This window comes from Zootoca vivipara, chromosome 10 (assembly GCF_963506605.1).
Source record: "Zootoca vivipara chromosome 10, rZooViv1.1, whole genome shotgun sequence".
Lineage (NCBI taxonomy): Eukaryota > Metazoa > Chordata > Lepidosauria > Squamata > Lacertidae > Zootoca > Zootoca vivipara.
The window spans coordinates 3,751,623-3,771,105 of record NC_083285.1 but is presented as its reverse complement, the minus strand read 5'-3'; the positions used below and the strand labels follow the sequence as shown (position 1 = coordinate 3,771,105).

Sequence of the window (19,483 nt, the reverse complement as noted above, 5' to 3'; positions counted from 1 at the left end):
AGGTCCTGAAGGTCAGGAAATGATTGACAGCTATGGCTGCAGGGAAGAAACATAATTCAGGGTTATATTTAATTAATGTGAACTGCAACACACACACACACACACACACACACACACTCACTCACTACTTAGCTCACAGGAGGACTTCAAGTGTAAAAGCCTCTGGCCTGGCCTGCAAACTGTCCAGTCCTCCCTCTAGTAGCAATAATATCACAACTAAAATAATTTGCTGCCCAAGCCCTGCCAACAATATGACATCCACACAAACATTTCAGAGTTTGGAGTTGGCTTCACTTGCACTCTACATTAACTGAACAAATCCATCCCCCATTCCTAATTCATGCCCATAAAAGGAAATTTAAAGGACATAAAATACTTAGGGACTTCAATAAGTGAAACTTACTTTTTTCTCTTTTTATTTGTCCAAAATCTGTGCTTTTTCTTCACCACTGTTGGTATATAGCATTATAATTTGTCGAATGGTCTCCCCTTGCCTGGAGCCTTGGCTACATATCTTTAGGCGCCAGGCAAAAACACTCCTCTTCTCCCAGACCTTTGGCTAATTAAGTGATCTATGGCCTGTTAACAGGGAGGGAGCACTGTTTTTGTTTGTTACTATTTTATGTATTGGGGGGGGGGGTTATCTTGTAAACTACTTGTGATCCTCGGATGAAGGGTGGTATAGAAATTTAATAAATTCATCCTCCTCCTCCTCCTCTTCTTGTTGTATTGCTTTATCGCTCTGTGTGCTGCTGGCAGGGTGGCGCAGGCAGAGGTGCACTGCTGACTTTGCCCCCCAATGCCACGCCTCCCTACCAGTCCCTGAGAAGGAGCAGGGGAGGGGCAAGGCAACAGGAAGCTTGACGTGGTGCCAGCTCAGCTCTGAAAACACTGGATTGACTCCACAGCTGTGCTTGCACCGTATCAAGCTCCTTGCTGCCTTGCTTCCCTCCAGCAAGTAACCACCAGCAATGCACAGAATTGGGAAGCCATTCCTGTGCAAAGGGAGACTGGTCCATTAGGGTTCATGAGGCACTGCGCCACCAAGCTCAATCAGCCTTCTACCAGCTTGCCTTCTTACTTACAATCAGTCCAGGAGGCGGTACTGCCTTTCCATTTCCATGGCCTTATATTTTCAGTTTTGGCCTTGTAGAATAGGTTGGCTCTGCCTCTCATTGACTCCAGCTCAGCCTGTCATTGGCCTCCCCACTTTCTACCCTCCTACAGTGGAATCTCGGTTTATGAACACCTCGGTTTAAAAATTTTCGGTTTATGAACGCCGCGGACCCATCTGGAACGGATTAATTCACTTTCCATTACTTTCAATGGGAAAGTTCGCTTCAGTTTATGAACAGACTTCCGGAACCAATTACACCCATGCTTCGGGTTAAGTACGCTTCAGGTTGAGTACTCCGCGGACCCGTCTGGAACGGATTAATCCACTTTCCATTACTTTCAATTGGAAAGTTCGCTTCAGTTTATGAACGCTTCAGTTTATGAACAGACTTCCGGAACCAACTGTGTTCATAAACCGAGGTACCACTGTAGTCCCAATGGACACCAACCACCATTGATGATAAGAGAAAGGACTCCCTGGTGCATAGTAAAAGGGTGACCTTTACTCTGAACCTGGTGTTGAGTAGCTGGAAACCCCCTTCAGGTGTGTTCCATGCGACCCACAACCATATGGTGAAAGAGAGTGGCGGCTGCACTCCTCGGCCCTGCACCCCAGTCACAGCCTTGATGGTCTTCCACCCCACATTGAAGAGAAAGGTGCTTGTTCTACACATTGTGGGTGACCCCCCCCTCCCATGATTTAGAGCCCTATGTGGAGCAAGTCCCTCTCCTCAGATGGCTCCCCAATGACAGTCATGGAGGAATCACTGGGAGAATGGAATCACTCCATTCTCTTCCTCCATGGAATTATGACTGCATAGGGGAGAATGACTGAAGGCTCTGGTGTCTTTGTGGGTCCAAGCAAAACATACAGAACCTTTCAGCCTGGTTAGAAATAAGCTCACCAGCCACGTATTCATAAACTATCACAACACACCGCTCTATCCTGTATTTCATTATATCTCAAATAATAAAATGTTGCAGCCCGCCCCAGGAACTTATGGTGAAGGTTAATCACCACCCTCCATCCCAATCCTTACTCATTCAGAACTACATACAAAGAGATGTGTTAAAACTTATTTACCACAACTTTCCTCCATATGGCATACATGGATTGATGAAATCCTGTGATATTGATAGGGGGAGCGATTCAAATTTGCCCAAAGCCACCCAAAATCTCCAAGTGAGAACACAAACACATGCCTCCTTGATTCATGGCCAGCACACTATTCTTTACATATGTTACTGTGTACTGAGTCATTCAACATCCTTTTTTAAAAAAACAACAACATTTTTCTCACTACCAAATAATGCAGCTTGCAATGAAGCTATTTAACCCCTATATCACACACAAAGTATAATACACGCAGGCTTATAAGAGCTGTTTGTCAATAAACATAGTTTTCTAATTAAACTATAACAACACATTCAGACTAGAAACCGGCCAGCTTTACAATAGTGATCCAGCCAATAATCTCTATGTATAAGATGTTATTGAAGTAACAAATGAGATGCTGTTATTGATTTTGTTCCTTCTCATATGGAGATCCTCTTCAAACTGAATGATTCACATATATCAAGGCAATTTGGGAGAGAGGAGGCCTTAATGCTCTAGTGCTATACAACCTTTATTAGGGAAAACACGATAAAATTCAATTAATAACTTAGGATTTGCCTATTAGCCCTATGATACATGCATAATCATTACATGTACTTTTCTAGCTTTAGACACTAGGTGGCAATATAATAAAATAAGTATGGTATCCCAAAGCACTGCTCTAAGGGAACATTTTTATTTCCTTTTTACTTAGGGTGAATTTTGAATCTTGGGATCATCTGGACTGGAGATCATCCCAGATCCTATTTTCCAGTAAAAGGGGAAGGAACACAATGGTGCATTTGATCATGTGTAGATGACAAAGAAACAAGACAGAACAATCTCTGAGATTAGGAGGCAAGGCCTCTAGGTTTCCATTGTATGACTTTGCCCCATTTATGTTACCTGGACTGTTGTGTTTGGTCCCACACATGCCATTCCTGGAAATCTTTTGCCCACATGAATCAGACCATGTAGTGAGCAACCATGCCCAAAGAGGTTCTGGGTCACTGCTACCGTAATGCATAACCATAAAGGAGATTCGACAAACAAATGTCTCATGTCTACAATGTAGTGGGGATGCACAAAACGCAACCCTTTTCATCTCTCGATCTCCCAATAGTGATTTTTAAATTTTTTGTTAAGTATGTTGTTTCAATAGCAGCCTCTAATGATAGGCTTAACAATACTTAACAATACCAATTTTATCTGATTAATACAATTATTAATGCTAGTTATTCCAATGTCAAATTATAGAGTTTAATCAAACTGGCCTCCGTATGTGCTAGATTTGATGACTTCAGTCTTCTACATTTTTCCATTCCATTCCATCTGGATATAATAATCCCTTATATAATAGCTACAATCTTTTGATTTCATTTGTGTTGGTATATTAGGTGATTTATAAACTTTCTTTCCTGCATGTGACAGTTTTCCCCCCCCATGGTCTTTTCTCATACATATATTATGTTATATCTGTGGTTCCCAATGTGTGGCACACGCCCCACCGGGGGGGGGGGGCAATTTGATTTTTAAGAGGGGCAATTCGAGAATGAGTTGGACCAAGTTAATGGCCTTTTAGGCTTCCTCCATGTGAATAGTTCACTTTTTGAATAAGAATTATATGACATTTTTTTTTGGGGGGGGGGGTACATCAGGATTTTAGAGATGCTTAGGTGGGGCATGGCCAAAAAAGGTTGGGAACCACTGTGTTATATCCTTCATTCCTACAACTGTTGATGGCTCCCATCATGCCTTGGGAGAAGCAGTTATCTCAGTTTTCAAAAGTCACTGCATCACTTCGCCCCGTGATTTGGCTTCCATTAAACAAGCTGTCTTCGCCATTTTTCCAGCCTAGGAAGAACGGTCTGAATCCAGACTTGCAAATAGTTAATTCAAAAGCTTCTGTTCCTGCAGCTTTCCTCCCTGAGTATGGCCAATTGTCCTTATCTCAAACACATTCCTTTGTGGATAATGGAGGTTAGGGAGAACTTTGCTCCATATTTTCAAAGTGTAGCATTCCCCACTCCCTTCCCTCTCAGCTCCTTTCCACACAGTTCCAGGTTGTCCACCTCCCCACAGCATTTTTATATACTGTTAGGCTATGGTTTAAACATCACTGCGGGGTGTAAGGAACAGTTTGATTCACTTTGAAATAAGCAGTAAACAAAAATCCTTGAGCATCTCTATATGCAAAATATTTGCTTGTAATGTTCCTACAGCGTCAGGAGAACTGGACACCAGTACAGCATACCAATCCCATTCTAAAGTCTTCATGGTGCAGAAAATCTAGGCTTTAAGAGGCCATCTAGAATAGCTGAATAAGGGAAGTGAATTGTGCTTTGGTGTGTAAATGCCTTCCAGCAGATGTCATCGAAACGGGAGGAAATCCTGTCTCTTTAAACTAATTCAAAAGGAGCATATTGCTACATCTCTGAGAAGAAAGAAATTTGAAATTATGGCGTGTTGCCAGCCTAATCAGATTTTGCTACAGCCGAGTTTTCAATCTACCAAGGGTTGTTGCTGTCTTGCTCTTACCGCCGCGGCTAAAGCAGCTCAGTGACCCAGATGTATCCATACATAATAAATGAGCAGTGGTGAAATAGATCTTAATTCCAAGCGGCTTTCCCTTGTAACTAAATCCAGCTTTGGCATTTCCCTTTGTCTGTGCTGTGTGCTCAGTAATAGGATTTTAGGGTTAATTCTTAAAAGGAGCTAAGGCAGAATACTACCAGTATTTCTAAAAGCCTGTATGGACTGAAGCAGCCAGATAGTGCTACTATTTGTCCTTGGGAGAACAGACGGGGGAAGTGTGCCCACTGCAATTCAGACTCCAACAAGCAATCCAAATCATTGAACCATCATGAAAAAAAAGCACTGCGCTGGATCCAGCCATGTGAAAAATGGCGGAGGATATTTTGAAGAAGGTTCTGCAAAGTGACCTTAGAAAAAACCTTCTGAGACATTTTAGCTCAACTCTAGATCAACCCGGAGGATTGAAGGAGGAGTCTTGCCCAAGTAGGTGGGTCAGTGAAGCTAGGAGACAATGGCTACAACCACAATGTTCTTGCTCCTTACCTCTGATGGAAGAAGGACAGATCTCCTAGGGCACACTTCCTGGAGAAAGCAATCTCAACCCATGACATCTATTCCCACCTTGGTGGCTGAAAATTGTGACCAAAATTTCTTGCGGGGGGGCGGGTCCTCGAACTGCAAAAGCAGGCACAGCTGATAGTGACTTCAGGCAATTCTTTGTGGTGGGGAAATAGGAAGAGTGAGCAAGTTGTACTTCCTACATTCCCGGTACAATGTCTGAAGAGGAGAAATCCAAACTGATTCTTCAGAAAACTGATTCTCCAGAAACTGCACATCTTCCTCATGGAAGCTCAGTTTTTAAAGTTACACAAAAGTGCCACACAACTTGTGCCTCCTTTGCCTGCCCCCTTGCCAAGTTAGCACCTGAAGCCACTCACAGCACTGCATTTTCAGTTTCCCTAAATCACACAAGTTTCCACTTCTATCTTTTATTTCAGGATCCCAAACTGCAAAGGCGACTTCGCATCTTAAACAGACCATGAGCTTAAGACCTTTAATTTGTCAAGAGTGCTCTTTCTATGGTGCTGACTCCCCCATCTCCACCAACATCTCCCATGTGCCTTGCAGGCTTCAACGTGAAGTTCATTTCTCTGGAAACCACAGCCTACCCACAATCATAAACAAATTATACTCTCTCTGTCAACATGAGAAAGCAAGTCTCTAAATCATAGCATGCTGGGATTGAATTGCAACCCCTATCATCTACCACTTACAGCTATCAAAGCATATAACTGGATTAGTGGGGAAAACAGCTGTAGTGCGCATACATTTAAGCTCTTTTAAACAGCAGGCTCCCTTTCAGTAACAAAGCGCACCACTTCAGATAGCAGAAATGCAAATTCCATGGAAAATTAGAACATATTAATCCCCGACAGTCTTTACATGGCTTAAATACCTCCTGCAGCCCTTTCCTCCCTGGAAATAAATTGCAAGGACTCCACAAAAATATATGACTAAAGTCATTAAAGAACCTACGACTCCCACCGCAACCCCAACCCCATTCCCTGGGAATTTTGACTAAACTTGGCATGGCTGATTAAATCACCACCACTTATGAAATGAAGGATATATGAAAATCCCAGTCAGTCAGGTACCGGCACGATCAACAAGGCTATATTTCTTAAGAGGAAGGAATATAAGTAGACTTCATATCTCATTTCTGGTGCCGCTTATTATTTAGATTAACTGTTTGCATTATGACCAGGGTGACTCAATGCAAGTACAAATTTGGAAGGCTGCTACTTGTGATACCCTTTTCGTTAGCAGCTGGGTGGGTGGGTGTGCAAATTGGGTTTCCACATGTTAAGTGTTGGGGCTGGTATTCTGGAGACCAGTTCAGCAGGACAACTGGGATAGACAGCCTGAGAGAAATGCACTCTGTGTCAAAACAAGAAATCACTGAGGGAGCAGGGCCATAGGCACCAACTCCTAGGGACTGAGGCACTTTGGCCCCCAATGCTTTTGGGGGGGCAGCCCCCCCAACGTTCAGAGGGCAGAGGAAGGAACACCACAGCTTTGGTGGCCAGTGGCTTCTCCTCCTCCTCCGCACAGGGGAGGCACAGGGGCATAGCTGTCAAGTTTTCCCTTTTCTCACGAGGAAGCCTATTCAGCATAAGGGAATTTCCCTTTAAAAAGGGAGAACTTGACAGCTATGCAAAGGGGAAGCAGCCCCTCGCTGGTGGTGCTGCAGCAGGAGGAAGAGGAGACCAATACGGAAGCTGAGCCCAGTGCAGCTCAGTGGTTGATGGTTCCTGTTGCTGTTGCCACTGGCCGGAGGCAGCTTCCCCTGTCTGCCAGCCACTGGGGCCGCGCTGCTGCCACACTGGGCTCTGCCCCCATCTCTTAACGATGTCACGTGTATGACATCAGGACATAAAATCAGGCCCTCACAATCTTTTCTCAGAAGCGGGCGTCTCTAGTCAGGACGTCTCCAACCTCCTAGGTGGGAGCCCTACTGGCCCCTAATGACGCCTGGCCCCTGCCAAGTTGGAAGCTGCAATGATACCGCCCCGTGGCCATCTATAGTAGAGGTGCTGCAACACAGCCAAAAGTGGTCTGCCTGCTTCTGGCAAAGCTGCAACACCAGTACAGAGTGACAGGCATCTGGGTCCCAATACTGGAATGCCCAGTTTTTGGTCTATAGAGCACAAAGCATGCAAGCATGTTGGTTGTGAGCAGCACAAAGGTAAAGGGTAAAGGGGCCCCTGACCATCAGGTCCAGTCGTGTCTGACTCTGGGGTTGTGGCGCTTATCTCGCTCTATAGGCCAAGGGAGCCGACATTTATCCGCAGACAGTTTCCGGGTCATGTGGCCAGCATGACATAGCTGCTTCTGGCGAACCAGAGCAGCGCACGGAAATGCCGTTTACCTTCCTGCCGGAGCGGTCCCTATTTATCTACTTGCACTTTGATGTGCTTTCAAACTGCTAGGTTGGCAGGAGCTGGGACTGAGCAATGGGAGCTCACCCTGTTGCAGGGATTCGAACCGCTGACCTTCTGATCAGCAAGCCCTAGACTCTGTGGTTTAACCCACAGCGCCACCTGGTCCCTTGTGAGCAGCATAGGCACCTCAAAAACAACACAATACCTGGCAGTTGAGATCAGTCTTCCTGTGCACCGTATCGAGAGAAAAAAGGTCAATTTTAAGACAAGATGTGCCATTCACAAGCAGCAGACGAAATGGGCATTTTGTATTCTGGTTTCTGATTCTATTCCTTACGGTTGCAAAAGTAGATCTGAAAGTGTGTGGCCAAATGCCTGGTGAAATTTCTGAAGCTGGGGTGGCGCAAGTCAAGAAACCTGGGCGGGATCAGTAGGAAAGATAATTTTCTGCTTGCTATTTGTTCCGCCTACCATGTTTAAAAGCCTCGGCGATGCTCTTCTGAAATGCCAGGTGTCAATTTTTCTACCACACCCACCAGACATAAAAGGCTCTGTTCCTATCTCAAGCTTCATCCCGTTTTCTGATCGGCTTCCTCCTTTAGCTCTCAGGCTTGTCAGAAAACCTTCCTCTTCGGCAACAGGGATATATTTACAGTGGGCAAAGCTTCTCAGTTGTGGACCTCGGGGTCTCAGATATCAGTGGTGCCCTGTATGATGCCAAAATTTGGCATGCCCCCACTGCTTCTTGCACTCCATGCTAAATCACAGTTGTGGTGCCCCTGTGGCGCCTCCCAAGGCCAAGTGTGATCAAACTGGTGGAGGCTAAATCTGCCTCTGGTCTTCTTAGCAGTTGTGCTCTGTTTCTGGAGCTTCAGTCTGCAGAGAGCTTACTAAATTCAACCTTTTATAGTTGGGCAGCTGGATATTCAACAGAAAGAATTGTTTCTGCTGTGCCAATTTTGAGTCCAGCTCATGGTCTTGTTTGCGCTGTTGCATACATTTCTGTGCCCAAAGCAATGAAACTTACTTTCATTAATGCTGTTTTATTAATATTACTTTTGTTATAGCAATTAATCAGTTGGGAGGGGAGAGTGGGGAAGCAGTGTGGAAGGCTTTTGCCATGTAAATTATATATATGAAGTAAATATAATAACTGAAGGCTGAAGACGTTTGCCTGTTCTTGCATTGGATTATGTTGAATTTTCCCCAGTCAAAGCAGCAAAATAAAAACAAAAACCACCCTGCAACCAAAATGACTCAGCCAAAGCTATTCTATTTTGGTTGCAATGGCCTGAAGTGGGCCTCCTGGCACAGTCAAGTTCTGCATTTCCATGTCTTGCTGTGGAAAGAGTGCAGAGAGGGGAGATTTCCACTGAAATCTAGTCACCCATGACTACTCCAATCAAATATCATGTAATATTTATGGAGCTATGCAAGTTTAAAGCTACATATTATGTAAATTAAATTGTCAGCATACAATGTTTTCCAAGCTGTTTATGTGGCAATAGCATCCTATTCAGAGGCCTGTGTGTAAAACCACCATAAAACCACCATGGGTGATTGGGAACCTCTCTGTCAGTTTTTATTCCCTCTTGGTTTAATTCTTTGAGACAAAAGTATTCCTGAATCCCATAGCTAAGTATTCATTGAAAGAAGCATCTGCTCAAAGTCAATGACGAAAACACGTGTTCACATACAGCATGTCACATTTTCACTCCATGGAGTCACGTAAAATGTATTCTAAGAGTCTTAAAACTCCACTAGCACAAGGGAGCCCATCTCTTTTTCTCAGTGTTCTTGAAGGAAAGATCCAGAGAAAGGATCCAGGTAGGTTGCCTTGAAGTATTCAAAGGCAATGTTCATGAAGAAAGCCATTCAAGGCAGAAACAGAGCTATAAATATTTACAAACAGCAAAAACTGAAGCCATTAATTCCGGTTTCCATCATCACTTATTCTTTCTTAAATTCAGTTGTTCACATTTCCACAGCATTCTTTTTTTAAAAAAAACCCTCGTGAAAATTAATCAGCACTTGGGTGCAAACATTTCCTACCGTGTTTCTCCGAAAATAAGACACCGTCTTATATTTATTTATTATTATTTTTTTTAAAAAAAACACCACTATGGCTTATTTTCAGGGGATGTCTTATTTTTTTCCTCCTCCTCCTGCCGCAGCCGGCATTGCTGCTGCGCCTATCACTATGTCTTATTTTTGGGGTATGGCTTATATTCCTTGAATGCTTAAAAATCCTGCTATGGCTTATTTTATGACCACGTCTTAAAATAGGAGAAACAGGGTAATAGACATATTTTTATGTGCAGTTTTGAATATACACATTTGAATATACACCCCAGATGGGCGGGGTATAAATAATAAATTATTATTATTTTACGAACAATTTCCCTTAATATAATGCCTTTTGCTTGTTCGTTTTATCAGTGTATGGATTTTTATGTACACTTTCCTCTAATATATGCTTTGGGGCATTCTTTATTTCTTTATTAAATTTATATCCCACCCTTCCTCCCAAAGCAGCCCAGGGTAGCAAATAAACAAGCAGAGAAACATCTAAAAATAATTCTAACATTGCTCTTCAAGGCACAAACAGGTCTTTTTAATGTTACTTTTAAAGCACCAGTCTCATTACTAGTTCCATAGTTATATTAATCATCATTAGCATCGAAAGCTCAGGAGATTCTCCAAACTGGACAGCCCTTGCCAGTCATTCTTCTGTATGAAAAGCACTCAAGAGACACTCCAAAGCACCCTGGACATGAATCTTGCTGCCATAATTTGCTTAAAAAACAACGTACTTCACACAGTGTGAAGGGTAGGTAGGCCTTACCTCTGGCTGCCTCTGGCAATAAATTTTATACAATCCACACCATCCAGAACAGAACATCTGGATTTGATCTCCATTAATCAGGTATGTGCCAGACTTGATGGATGTATTTTGCCTTCCCTCAAAATTTCTACAGATGTCTCATCTGTATTTCTGAAATATATTTTTAGCCCACCATTTATCAAATGATCCCAGGAAGGATTACAATGTAGTTAAAAACAATCGACAATTCAAAGCAATTAAGAGCAAATAAAACACAATGCTAAACTTCAGACTTTAAATCTCTCCTGGAGCCTCCCTTGGCTTCTAATTGCAGCAGCACTTAACATCCCATAAATGCATGGGCAAACAAACAAGTCTTTGCCAAAAGCATTGACACCAGACATATTTCCAGATGGATTGCACTCCATGATCAGCATACCCCCCCCCCCCCGAATTTCCCTTGTAGGTAGGGAAATGCAAAGGAACCCAGGCAGGCTAAATTGTTCCTTCAGGTACCGTGGACTTGAGTCATTTAGGCTTTATAGCTCAACACTAGTACCTTAATAGGCAGTCAATTGCTGCATCAGTGTTACATGGTCCCTACTACCTACCGCAGTCAACATTCTGGCAGTTGTGTTCTAGATTAATTTTAGCTTCCAGGCCATTTCCAAGGACATCCCGACATGAAGTGCATTGCAATAATCTAAACAGGCAATTATCAGAAAATGAGACAATTTGTAGCAAGTTTATTCCTAATTAAGAGGTGATTAAAAGCACTCAATGCCACTGAAGCCATCTCTCTAGTGACAGAGCTCTACCAATAGCAGGTAATCCCAAGCCGGAATTAAGATTGTCGGAAGAAATATCAACAACCTCAGATATGCAGATGACACAACCTTGATGGCAGAAAGCGAGGAGGAATTAAAGAACCTTTTAATGAGGGTGAAAGAGGAGAGCGCAAAATATGGTCTGAAGCTCAACATCAAAAAAACCAAGATCATGGCCACTGGTCCCATCACCTCCTGGCAAATAGAAGGGGAAGAAATGGAGGCAGTGAGAGATTTTACTTTCTTGGGTTCCTTGATCACTGCAGATGGTGACAGCAGTCATGAAATTAAAAGACGCCTGCTTCTTGGGAGAAAAGCAATGACAAACCTAGACAGCATCTTAAAAAGCAGAGACATCACCTTGCCGACAAAGGTCCGTATAGTTAAAGCTATGGTTTTCCCAGTAGTGATGTATGGAAGTGAGAGCTGGACCATAAAGAAGGCTGATCGCCGAAGAATTGATGCTTTTGAATTATGGTGCTGGAAGAGACTCTTGAGAGTCCCATGGACTGCAAGAAGATCAAACCTATCCATTCTTAAGGAAATCAGCCCTGAGTGCTCCCTGGAAGGACAGATCGTGAAGCCGAGGCTCCAATACTTTGGCCACCTCATGAGAAGAGAAGAATCCTTGGAAAAGACCCTGATGTTGGGAAAGATTGAGGGCACTAGGAGAAGGGGACGACAGAGGACAAGATGGTTGGACAGTGTTCTCGAAGCTACGAACATGAGTTTGACCAAATTGCGGGAGGCAGTGCAAGACAGGAGTGCCTGGCGTGCTATGGTCCATGGGGTCACGAAGAGTCGGACACGACTAAACGACTAAACAACAAAATGGCTGACAAACCAGTTGACCTACAGCTTGCCTGGGTTCTTCAAGATGTGGATCCTTATATTACTCTACAGGGTGCTCAATTCCTAACAGCCGTCCTCTCGTACAAGAGACGGAATGGAATGTTAGCTGATTATTGATAGTTTTTAGCTGATTATTGATAGAATTTTCTATAATGACATCAGATATTGATTTTAGCGTAGTGCCTAAATTTTTAATCATAATCCTAAACTTTTCTTTTGACTTGTTAACATTTGTCCTTGTGAGCTGTGAATTGTGTTATATTATTTGTGGTTTGTACGAGTCCGCTGTTTTATTTGATTTATTTTGTTGTGTTGTGTTTTATGATGGGCGTAAAGCCGAATAAACATCTTTTGTACTTTGTACTTTTGTACAACAACAACAACAACAACAACAACAACTGTTGACACATTGCTCCATACCTCCCCAGAAGTTTCATAAAGATAATGAGGAACAAAAATGGAAGTCTGCAGGACTGCATAGCACGAATGCCATGGGATCAAGCATGGGATCCTATCCACAGATAGGAGCAGAACCACAGTATCCCTATTCCTTCAGTTCTTAAAACAACAGAGGTGATCCAGCAGGATATCATGGTCAATGATGTCAGAGACTGCCTGGACAACAAGGAGAGATGGGAGGCACCAGCTGGGAAACCTCTAAGGAAAACCACAAAAGAGGAAGGCTCAGAGCCCAGGGGATTGGTGGTGGGACTCCGAAGAGAGGTCAGAAGCAGAAGAGTGGGAGGAGTTGTTGGTTGCTGAAGGGGCAACAGGATTTAGTGAGCAGGGAGAACCTGTGACACAGAGGAGGCTGAAACAGAGGAGGAGGGTCAGGAGGCTGCAGAAGAAAACAGGGAGCTTGCCTCTCCTCCTGTGATCAGCTCCCCTCCCCACTTGTGTCCAAGGACACACAGAGTGATGTGTAGAGCAGGACAGAGAATAGAGATGCCCAGACACAGTTTGAGACTGCTTGGGAAACTTCTGGCAGAGGAGGAACCTGAGAGGGGGTTGAAGGTGGGGACCGTCAGTCCTGGCAACTGCTCCATAGGGGCAAGACTTAATGGGCAGTGTGGATGAATTGTATGCTATTCCTTTGAATAAAGAGCTCAAACTCTGCTTCTTGCTTACTGACCTGAATCTGACTCCAGCCCTGACAGTGATGTCAAAAGCCATCAAGAGATTTAGGAGAATCATCAGGCTCCTCTCTCCCTCTCTCAACAGAAGTCATCTATCTGGATATACAAGGCTAGCTCAGTGCTAAAACTTAGCCATAAACCAGAGATGTCACCCTCTCAAGCACCTAGCTTAGAAAGGGGATGCTCATGAGTGGGTGGTACTTACCACAAACCTCCAGCTCTAAGAAAGGCTTCTTAATGAGTGAATAAACCACCACTTCTTTCAAAGAAGCAGGCACCACCAGCTACCAAAAGTAATAAATTATCACTTCTTGGACCCATCCCTATTGCTAGATACTCATAGCAACGAAGAGCAAAGGTTGGCTGCACCCTTCCGAGAGCCTTGTCCACATCCTTAGGCCTCAATAATTGAAACTGATACTGATACCACAAAACCTAACGCAACAATGCTTAGTCTAGACCCCTCCAGCAGATCTGTAACAACAGCATTATATCATATCGATATAACAAGAACGCTTAATTTTAATATGCAGATTAAGCTCTCAGGTGATTTAGTGTATGGACAGCTTTGAAAGTACTGTAGTTCTCCAGGGCACTGTTTCTGGTTTAAGAGAAGGAGAGAGATACTCACTGAAACAACATTCACAAAATCATCATCGGACAAGGTTTCCAACATCTCAATGACGGATGTTCGGATCAACCTCAGTGTTAATCCACTGACACTGCCACTCCTACAGAATAGTAGAAAGAAAGAAAGAAAGAAAGAAAGAAAGAAAGAAAGAAAGAAAGAAAGAAAGAAAGAAAGAAAGAAAGAAAGAAAGAAAGACAGGTCAATATACAGATAGAAACTTAGGTTTCATAAGACAACTCACATATTGTTTCACTACCCTAAGGATTTGTGCATATTGCTTTTTTATACCTTAAGGCAGGAGCACCATTAATTACTGCACTAGCTAGTAGATTCTCATAAAACTTTAGTAAATTACTTTTACCACTACTTAGAAGTGGGCTTGCACCGACATATTAATGATTCCCATCCAGAGAAGGCAAAGGGCCATTCATGTTTCAGGCCTCGTATGTGGAGATTTATTAGCAGTAGCTTCACAATCAAGTCGTGGAATTGGCTGCCACATGTAGCCAGTGATAGCCTCAAGATGGAATTGGACAGCTTCAAAGGCAGAGTGGACAAATTAATTCAGAAGTCTATTGATGAATATTAGTCACATTGGGGAACTTTTTCAGCCTGAGGACGGGACTCCTTTGTAGCCAATTCCCCAGGGGCTGCATCACAGTGCAGAAAAGTAGTGGCTAAGGAGGCCGTGGGTGAAACTGGTAGTGCATGGAGCCAGCACACTCTCTCACAACACATGCAACACACATGGCACAGTCACACTTCTTCATTCTCATTCTCATTCTCATTCTCATTCTCTCTCTCTCTCTCTCTCTCTCTCACACACACACACACACACTCACGAGAAACAACCAATCTCTCACTATACCCTCTCTAGCCTGCCACTATAAGAACTTAATAGGAGGTTTTTCTGAAGTCTGACTGGCATGGGGGATAACATTTGATGCGTGAGGGGATCCACAGTGCATGAGATTTCATTGCCCCCCCCCCAATTCGTAGAGTTGGAAGGTACCCCAGGGGTCATCTAGTCCAACCCCCTACAATGCAGGAATGATAGCTAAATGTTATTGTTTGCCCCCCTCTAAAAACAACTCAACAACTTTGGCTTTGCCCCCCCTCCATGGGTAGATCACAGCCAGTGTTTTTATACTGTGAGTAGATTGCAGCCTCTTAGGAGGTGGGCGGGCCTGAACTAGAGGAACCCCCCCCCCCTTGGTGTAATGAAACCTGAAGGTTCAGAGTCATTGCATCTGTGAGTAACAGTGGATGGGTAGCAAACAATGGAGGAGACCTATTGTGAGCTTCAAGTTGTCAAGCTAGGCTGCTTTCCCACCTATTCTTTCAGGGCTCTTGTTTTTACACACTGAGTTAACTGCTGTTAGGAACAGTTAGATTGGCAAAGCTACACAGAAGGAGAATCTTGCTATAGTAAATTATTATGGGATATAGAAAAATCATAAAAAATACACACACACAGTTTTTTGCTTGCTTGCTTGCCTGCTTTGCAATTCAATCTAAAATACACCCAAGAGAAGTCTTTTAAATCGCTCTTAATGAAATGCTAAATGGCACTCCTGGTAGTCTTAAATATTTCCACCCAGAGTCTAAAGTGCAATGGCAGTGGTAGGTCAGATGCTGCGCCATTCACTTCAATTTCAAAGACACTCCCATCACTGAAATGAATGGCAACCCCCCCCCCCACTACATGGACATATTTACCTACCTTTAAAAGCGCTGATTGAAATATGTACCACTGAGACGAAGGACACCTGAAAGTAGCTTTTCATGACCACCACAAAGCTGTGTACTGTAGATATAAACCCTTCATTCTACACAAACCCCTGTGCACCAGCCTTAGCAAAGAAAGTCCTGCAGAGAGCAGAGTGCTACTTCCATCAAACGCAGCCCCCAGACTTTAAAATGCAGAGATCTAAACTCTGATTCAAACAAAAGACCTTTGAAGCTCAATGAGAGATGCTCTGTGAGAGATGACAACTCTAAATTTATCCTGGCATCATACAGTATTGTTTTCATTAGGACTGCAGAATTAAAACATCTGGTAAAGTAAAGGTACCCCTGACCATTAGGTCCAGTCGCAGGCGACTCTGGGGTTGTGGCGCTCATCTCGCTCTATAGGCCGAGGGAGCCGGTGTTTGTCCGCAGACAGCTTCTGGGTCATGTGGCCAGCATGTCTAAGCTGCTTCTGGTGAACTAGAGCAGCACACGGAAACGCCGTTTACCTTCCCGCCGGAGCGGTACCTATTTATCTACTTGCACTTGACGTGCTTTCAAACTGCCAGGTGGGCAGGAGCTGGGACCAAACATCTGGTAGAAACACATGAAAAAGCAAACAAACATTTCTGCTTCCTCAATAAAAAACAACTTTTTAAATAATACTGATAACATTTTACCTGAAATGTTCACATATTTGGGTTTTACTTACTTCCCTTCTCATTCAAAATGTCTTTAAAACACATAGAGAGAAAAATGTTGTCTGCATAAAGTGATGCCTATGAGTGGAGGATAAATAATGCAGGAGCAATACTTAAGGGGCTTGGAAAGCAGATGACAACCCAGCAACGCTGAACTGGATTGAGAGATTTGGAATACAATTCCAAGCCACAAAGAGATCTCTTCCCTAAGGATTCCCAACTGTGCTCATTAATTCACCAACAAATCATCTGCTTTGGTCCCCATCATTTCTCACATATTTCATCACATATGAAAACATATGCCTGGAACATAGGACCAAAATACATGTTATACAAAATACATGGGTGTATCTTGTTTATTTATTTATTTAAGCAACTTCCGCAGCTGCAAATTTCTCTCTGTGTATAAAGCTTTACAATCCTGTTTTTGTCTACTAAAATTGCCCCCTTGCCCCACTGGAAAATAGATGTGGATACTCCTAGCCTTTTGCAGGTAAAAAGCAGTTGGGGGGACACTTTGGGGTGGAAAAGCACTGTTCCTCGATTCTCACTGACAGCTTTAAATGCTGTTACCAGCTTTTTAGAATGTGCAGGAAAAATACATTTAGCTGCATTTAAGATGTGAGTCACCTCCAATTTAACTGGTTTCTGCTGACAAAGATAGCCATACCAACCTTATTTGCGTCTATGTGTTGATAAAAAAATAAAAGTAAAATAGATTTTCATTTTAAAACATTTTCTGGACTAGTTCCTTTGGCCTCTTTTCTGTTGTTAAAAAGCCAAACACTTTCCTATCTTCCTGTGTGTGCACCGGAATTTTAGGTACTTACGCATCGACTAGAATGAGCATGTCTTTGGGAGATGCAGCTCCTTGGATATACCTGAAACAAAAAGACATATATTTATACATAAAAAAGATGAAGTTTTTTTAAAAATACCATGCTGATGTTTGATTTGCGTAAGTTCTGATGTTGAAAACCAGATATTGCTGAATCAAAGAACCTTCGTAGCGTAGCCCAGCAGGAAAAACATGCAAACATTTCTTTTTTTCCTTTAGCATTCTTCCTTCCTGGTAAACCACAGGTCAGAAAGCAAGAAGAAGATCTGAAGGTGGTTAGGTACACAATTTTTTTCCATTTTTGGCAACAAAAAAGACAGAAAGCATTTGATAAAGAGATGCTTATGTCAAGTTTATTAGGTGACTTAAATAAGATAAACTGCCTGCACCCACCCACACATATACAAATGTTAATGTGCAAGCTGATGTAGAAGATTTGTGATGGGGCTTTGATGTTTTGGTTTGTTCACTAATTAGCAGCTCAACAGGGTTGCTTTCAATATTGTGAAAGAGGCACTCGGGTAATAGTTTCTTAGCTCTTTCCTCCTGATTCTCCTAACTAATGCAGTTCCCACCATTTTCGGGGTGGGGGCACAAATTTGCCACACCCTTCCTCCCCTGGAAGAAGAGGAGAGGTGGTATTTCCCGAGGGGCTCTCCTTCCAGGTGTGCTGGCATATTGCTCTCCCCCTCAAGTCCTTACAGAGCAGCCAATAGAATGTTTGGGAAGGGGAAGGTTACAACTTCCTTTTCCCAGAGCACCAATTTTTCCAGTCTTCAGAGTAACTTCATGTGTCTGCTGATTAATAAAATGGAAGGCACAGATGATCTATGAGGATCTCCTAATCTGCATTTAGTTTGAGTCAAATTCTACTCTCTTTTACAAACACACACAAACAAACACATATATAGCTCACTTATTGCATGTGCCACTCAATATAAATACTGCTTATCCAGTAGAGACTAGTTTGCCAAGAGGTTTATGAATTCTAAATAAAACTAATGTGTTTTCTCAAGCAGAAAACCTAAAATAAAAAACCCACCTTGCTACTTTATGTAGAGTATCTAATTTTCTGTATTAATATCCCACTTCTCTCTTAATCTGCCTATCCAAAAAATCAGTATGCATATGTGGGCTGAATAAGTATCATCTGAAACAGAGAACATTTACTTTTTCTGTGGTATGGAAAGTACCAAGAGTAGTAAACACCAATCCCACAATCCTCTCAGACCACTTTGCCTTATTTTCTTAGACCTGAATTGCAGAGGGAGATTGGTGTGATGTCACAACTTTCCCCCATAAGTATAGAAATTAAGGTTCCTCTGTCCAGCTCCTATGGGAAGCAGCTCTCTTGCAGGTCTAATGTTTCAGGCCTCTCTTATTTCCCTCCTGGCTGGGTCATGAAAACTTCCCCTAATATGGATGCTCTTGGTATGTTAGTTTTTCCTCTTCTTTTTGCATTAGGAACATTGGGGGGGGGGCAGAATATTACTACAAGGGCCATAGGACTGGACAACAGCTTAGTTTACTGATATCTAAAGGAAAGAGACAATAGGAAGGAAGGAAAGTGGGTGAAAGTCCTGGGAATTGGCATGTCCCCCTAGTGCCACCCCCACCCCTCCAACACATTTCCACCGTTTGGTGGTCAGTTCAATAGTAAACAGTAAAAATGCAAGCAATCTAGAAGTAGCTAGGTGACTGATAAAGTTACTGACTTTGTTTAACTTTGCTTAACTGTAAACCACTCCTGGAGTGGTTTGGTGATATCTGGACTATTAGTGCAAGCTGCTATGCCCATTTTCATGGGGGTCCTTTTCCCACCTGCACTAGAGGTCAAGATAGGATGGAAGAATACCATGTGCTCAGCTGCCACCAACATCAGATGACTTCCAGCTATGGTGATATATAGGACACCCCCTCCCCTGGCCACAATTTGGAAGTTGCTGGGGGGCAGCTGTGCTTAGTGAGAGCAGGGTGGTGGGAAATTCTTTTCCTCTCCAGACTATCCATAGTCTACGTGGGGGCAGACCTTTCTTGGACCCAGTCAATGTCTTCACAGCCCCACTCCCACCAACCCACTTTGCATGCTGTTACTACAGCAATCTTAGAGCTATCTTTCAGATTTCTATTAGCCTCTAGTTGTTAGGGCTAGGAATAAATTTTACCCTGAATCAGAACAGTGTGCGGCCATTCTGGAATATGATGGAAGGGAATGGTCATCACATGCTTGTGAGAGGCAGGAGGGAGACTGGGA

The 19,483-nt window shown here is 43.1% G+C and overlaps 1 protein-coding gene across 4 annotated transcripts in view; it reads right to left on the bottom strand.

Annotated features, from left to right (window-relative positions):
• Window positions 1-19,483, bottom strand: part of CACNA2D1 (calcium voltage-gated channel auxiliary subunit alpha2delta 1) — a 412,878-nt gene that overhangs the window by 97,832 nt on the left and 295,563 nt on the right. For all 4 annotated transcript variants that reach the window (XM_035127294.2, XM_035127296.2, XM_060279497.1 and 1 more), the window contains 2 exons: window positions 17,222-17,272; window positions 13,960-14,059 (listed from right to left, as the gene is read on the bottom strand). In XM_035127294.2, coding sequence (XP_034983185.1) covers window positions 13,960-14,059; window positions 17,222-17,272 — 151 coding nt within the window. The remainder of the gene's footprint in view (window positions 1-13,959; window positions 14,060-17,221; window positions 17,273-19,483) is intronic.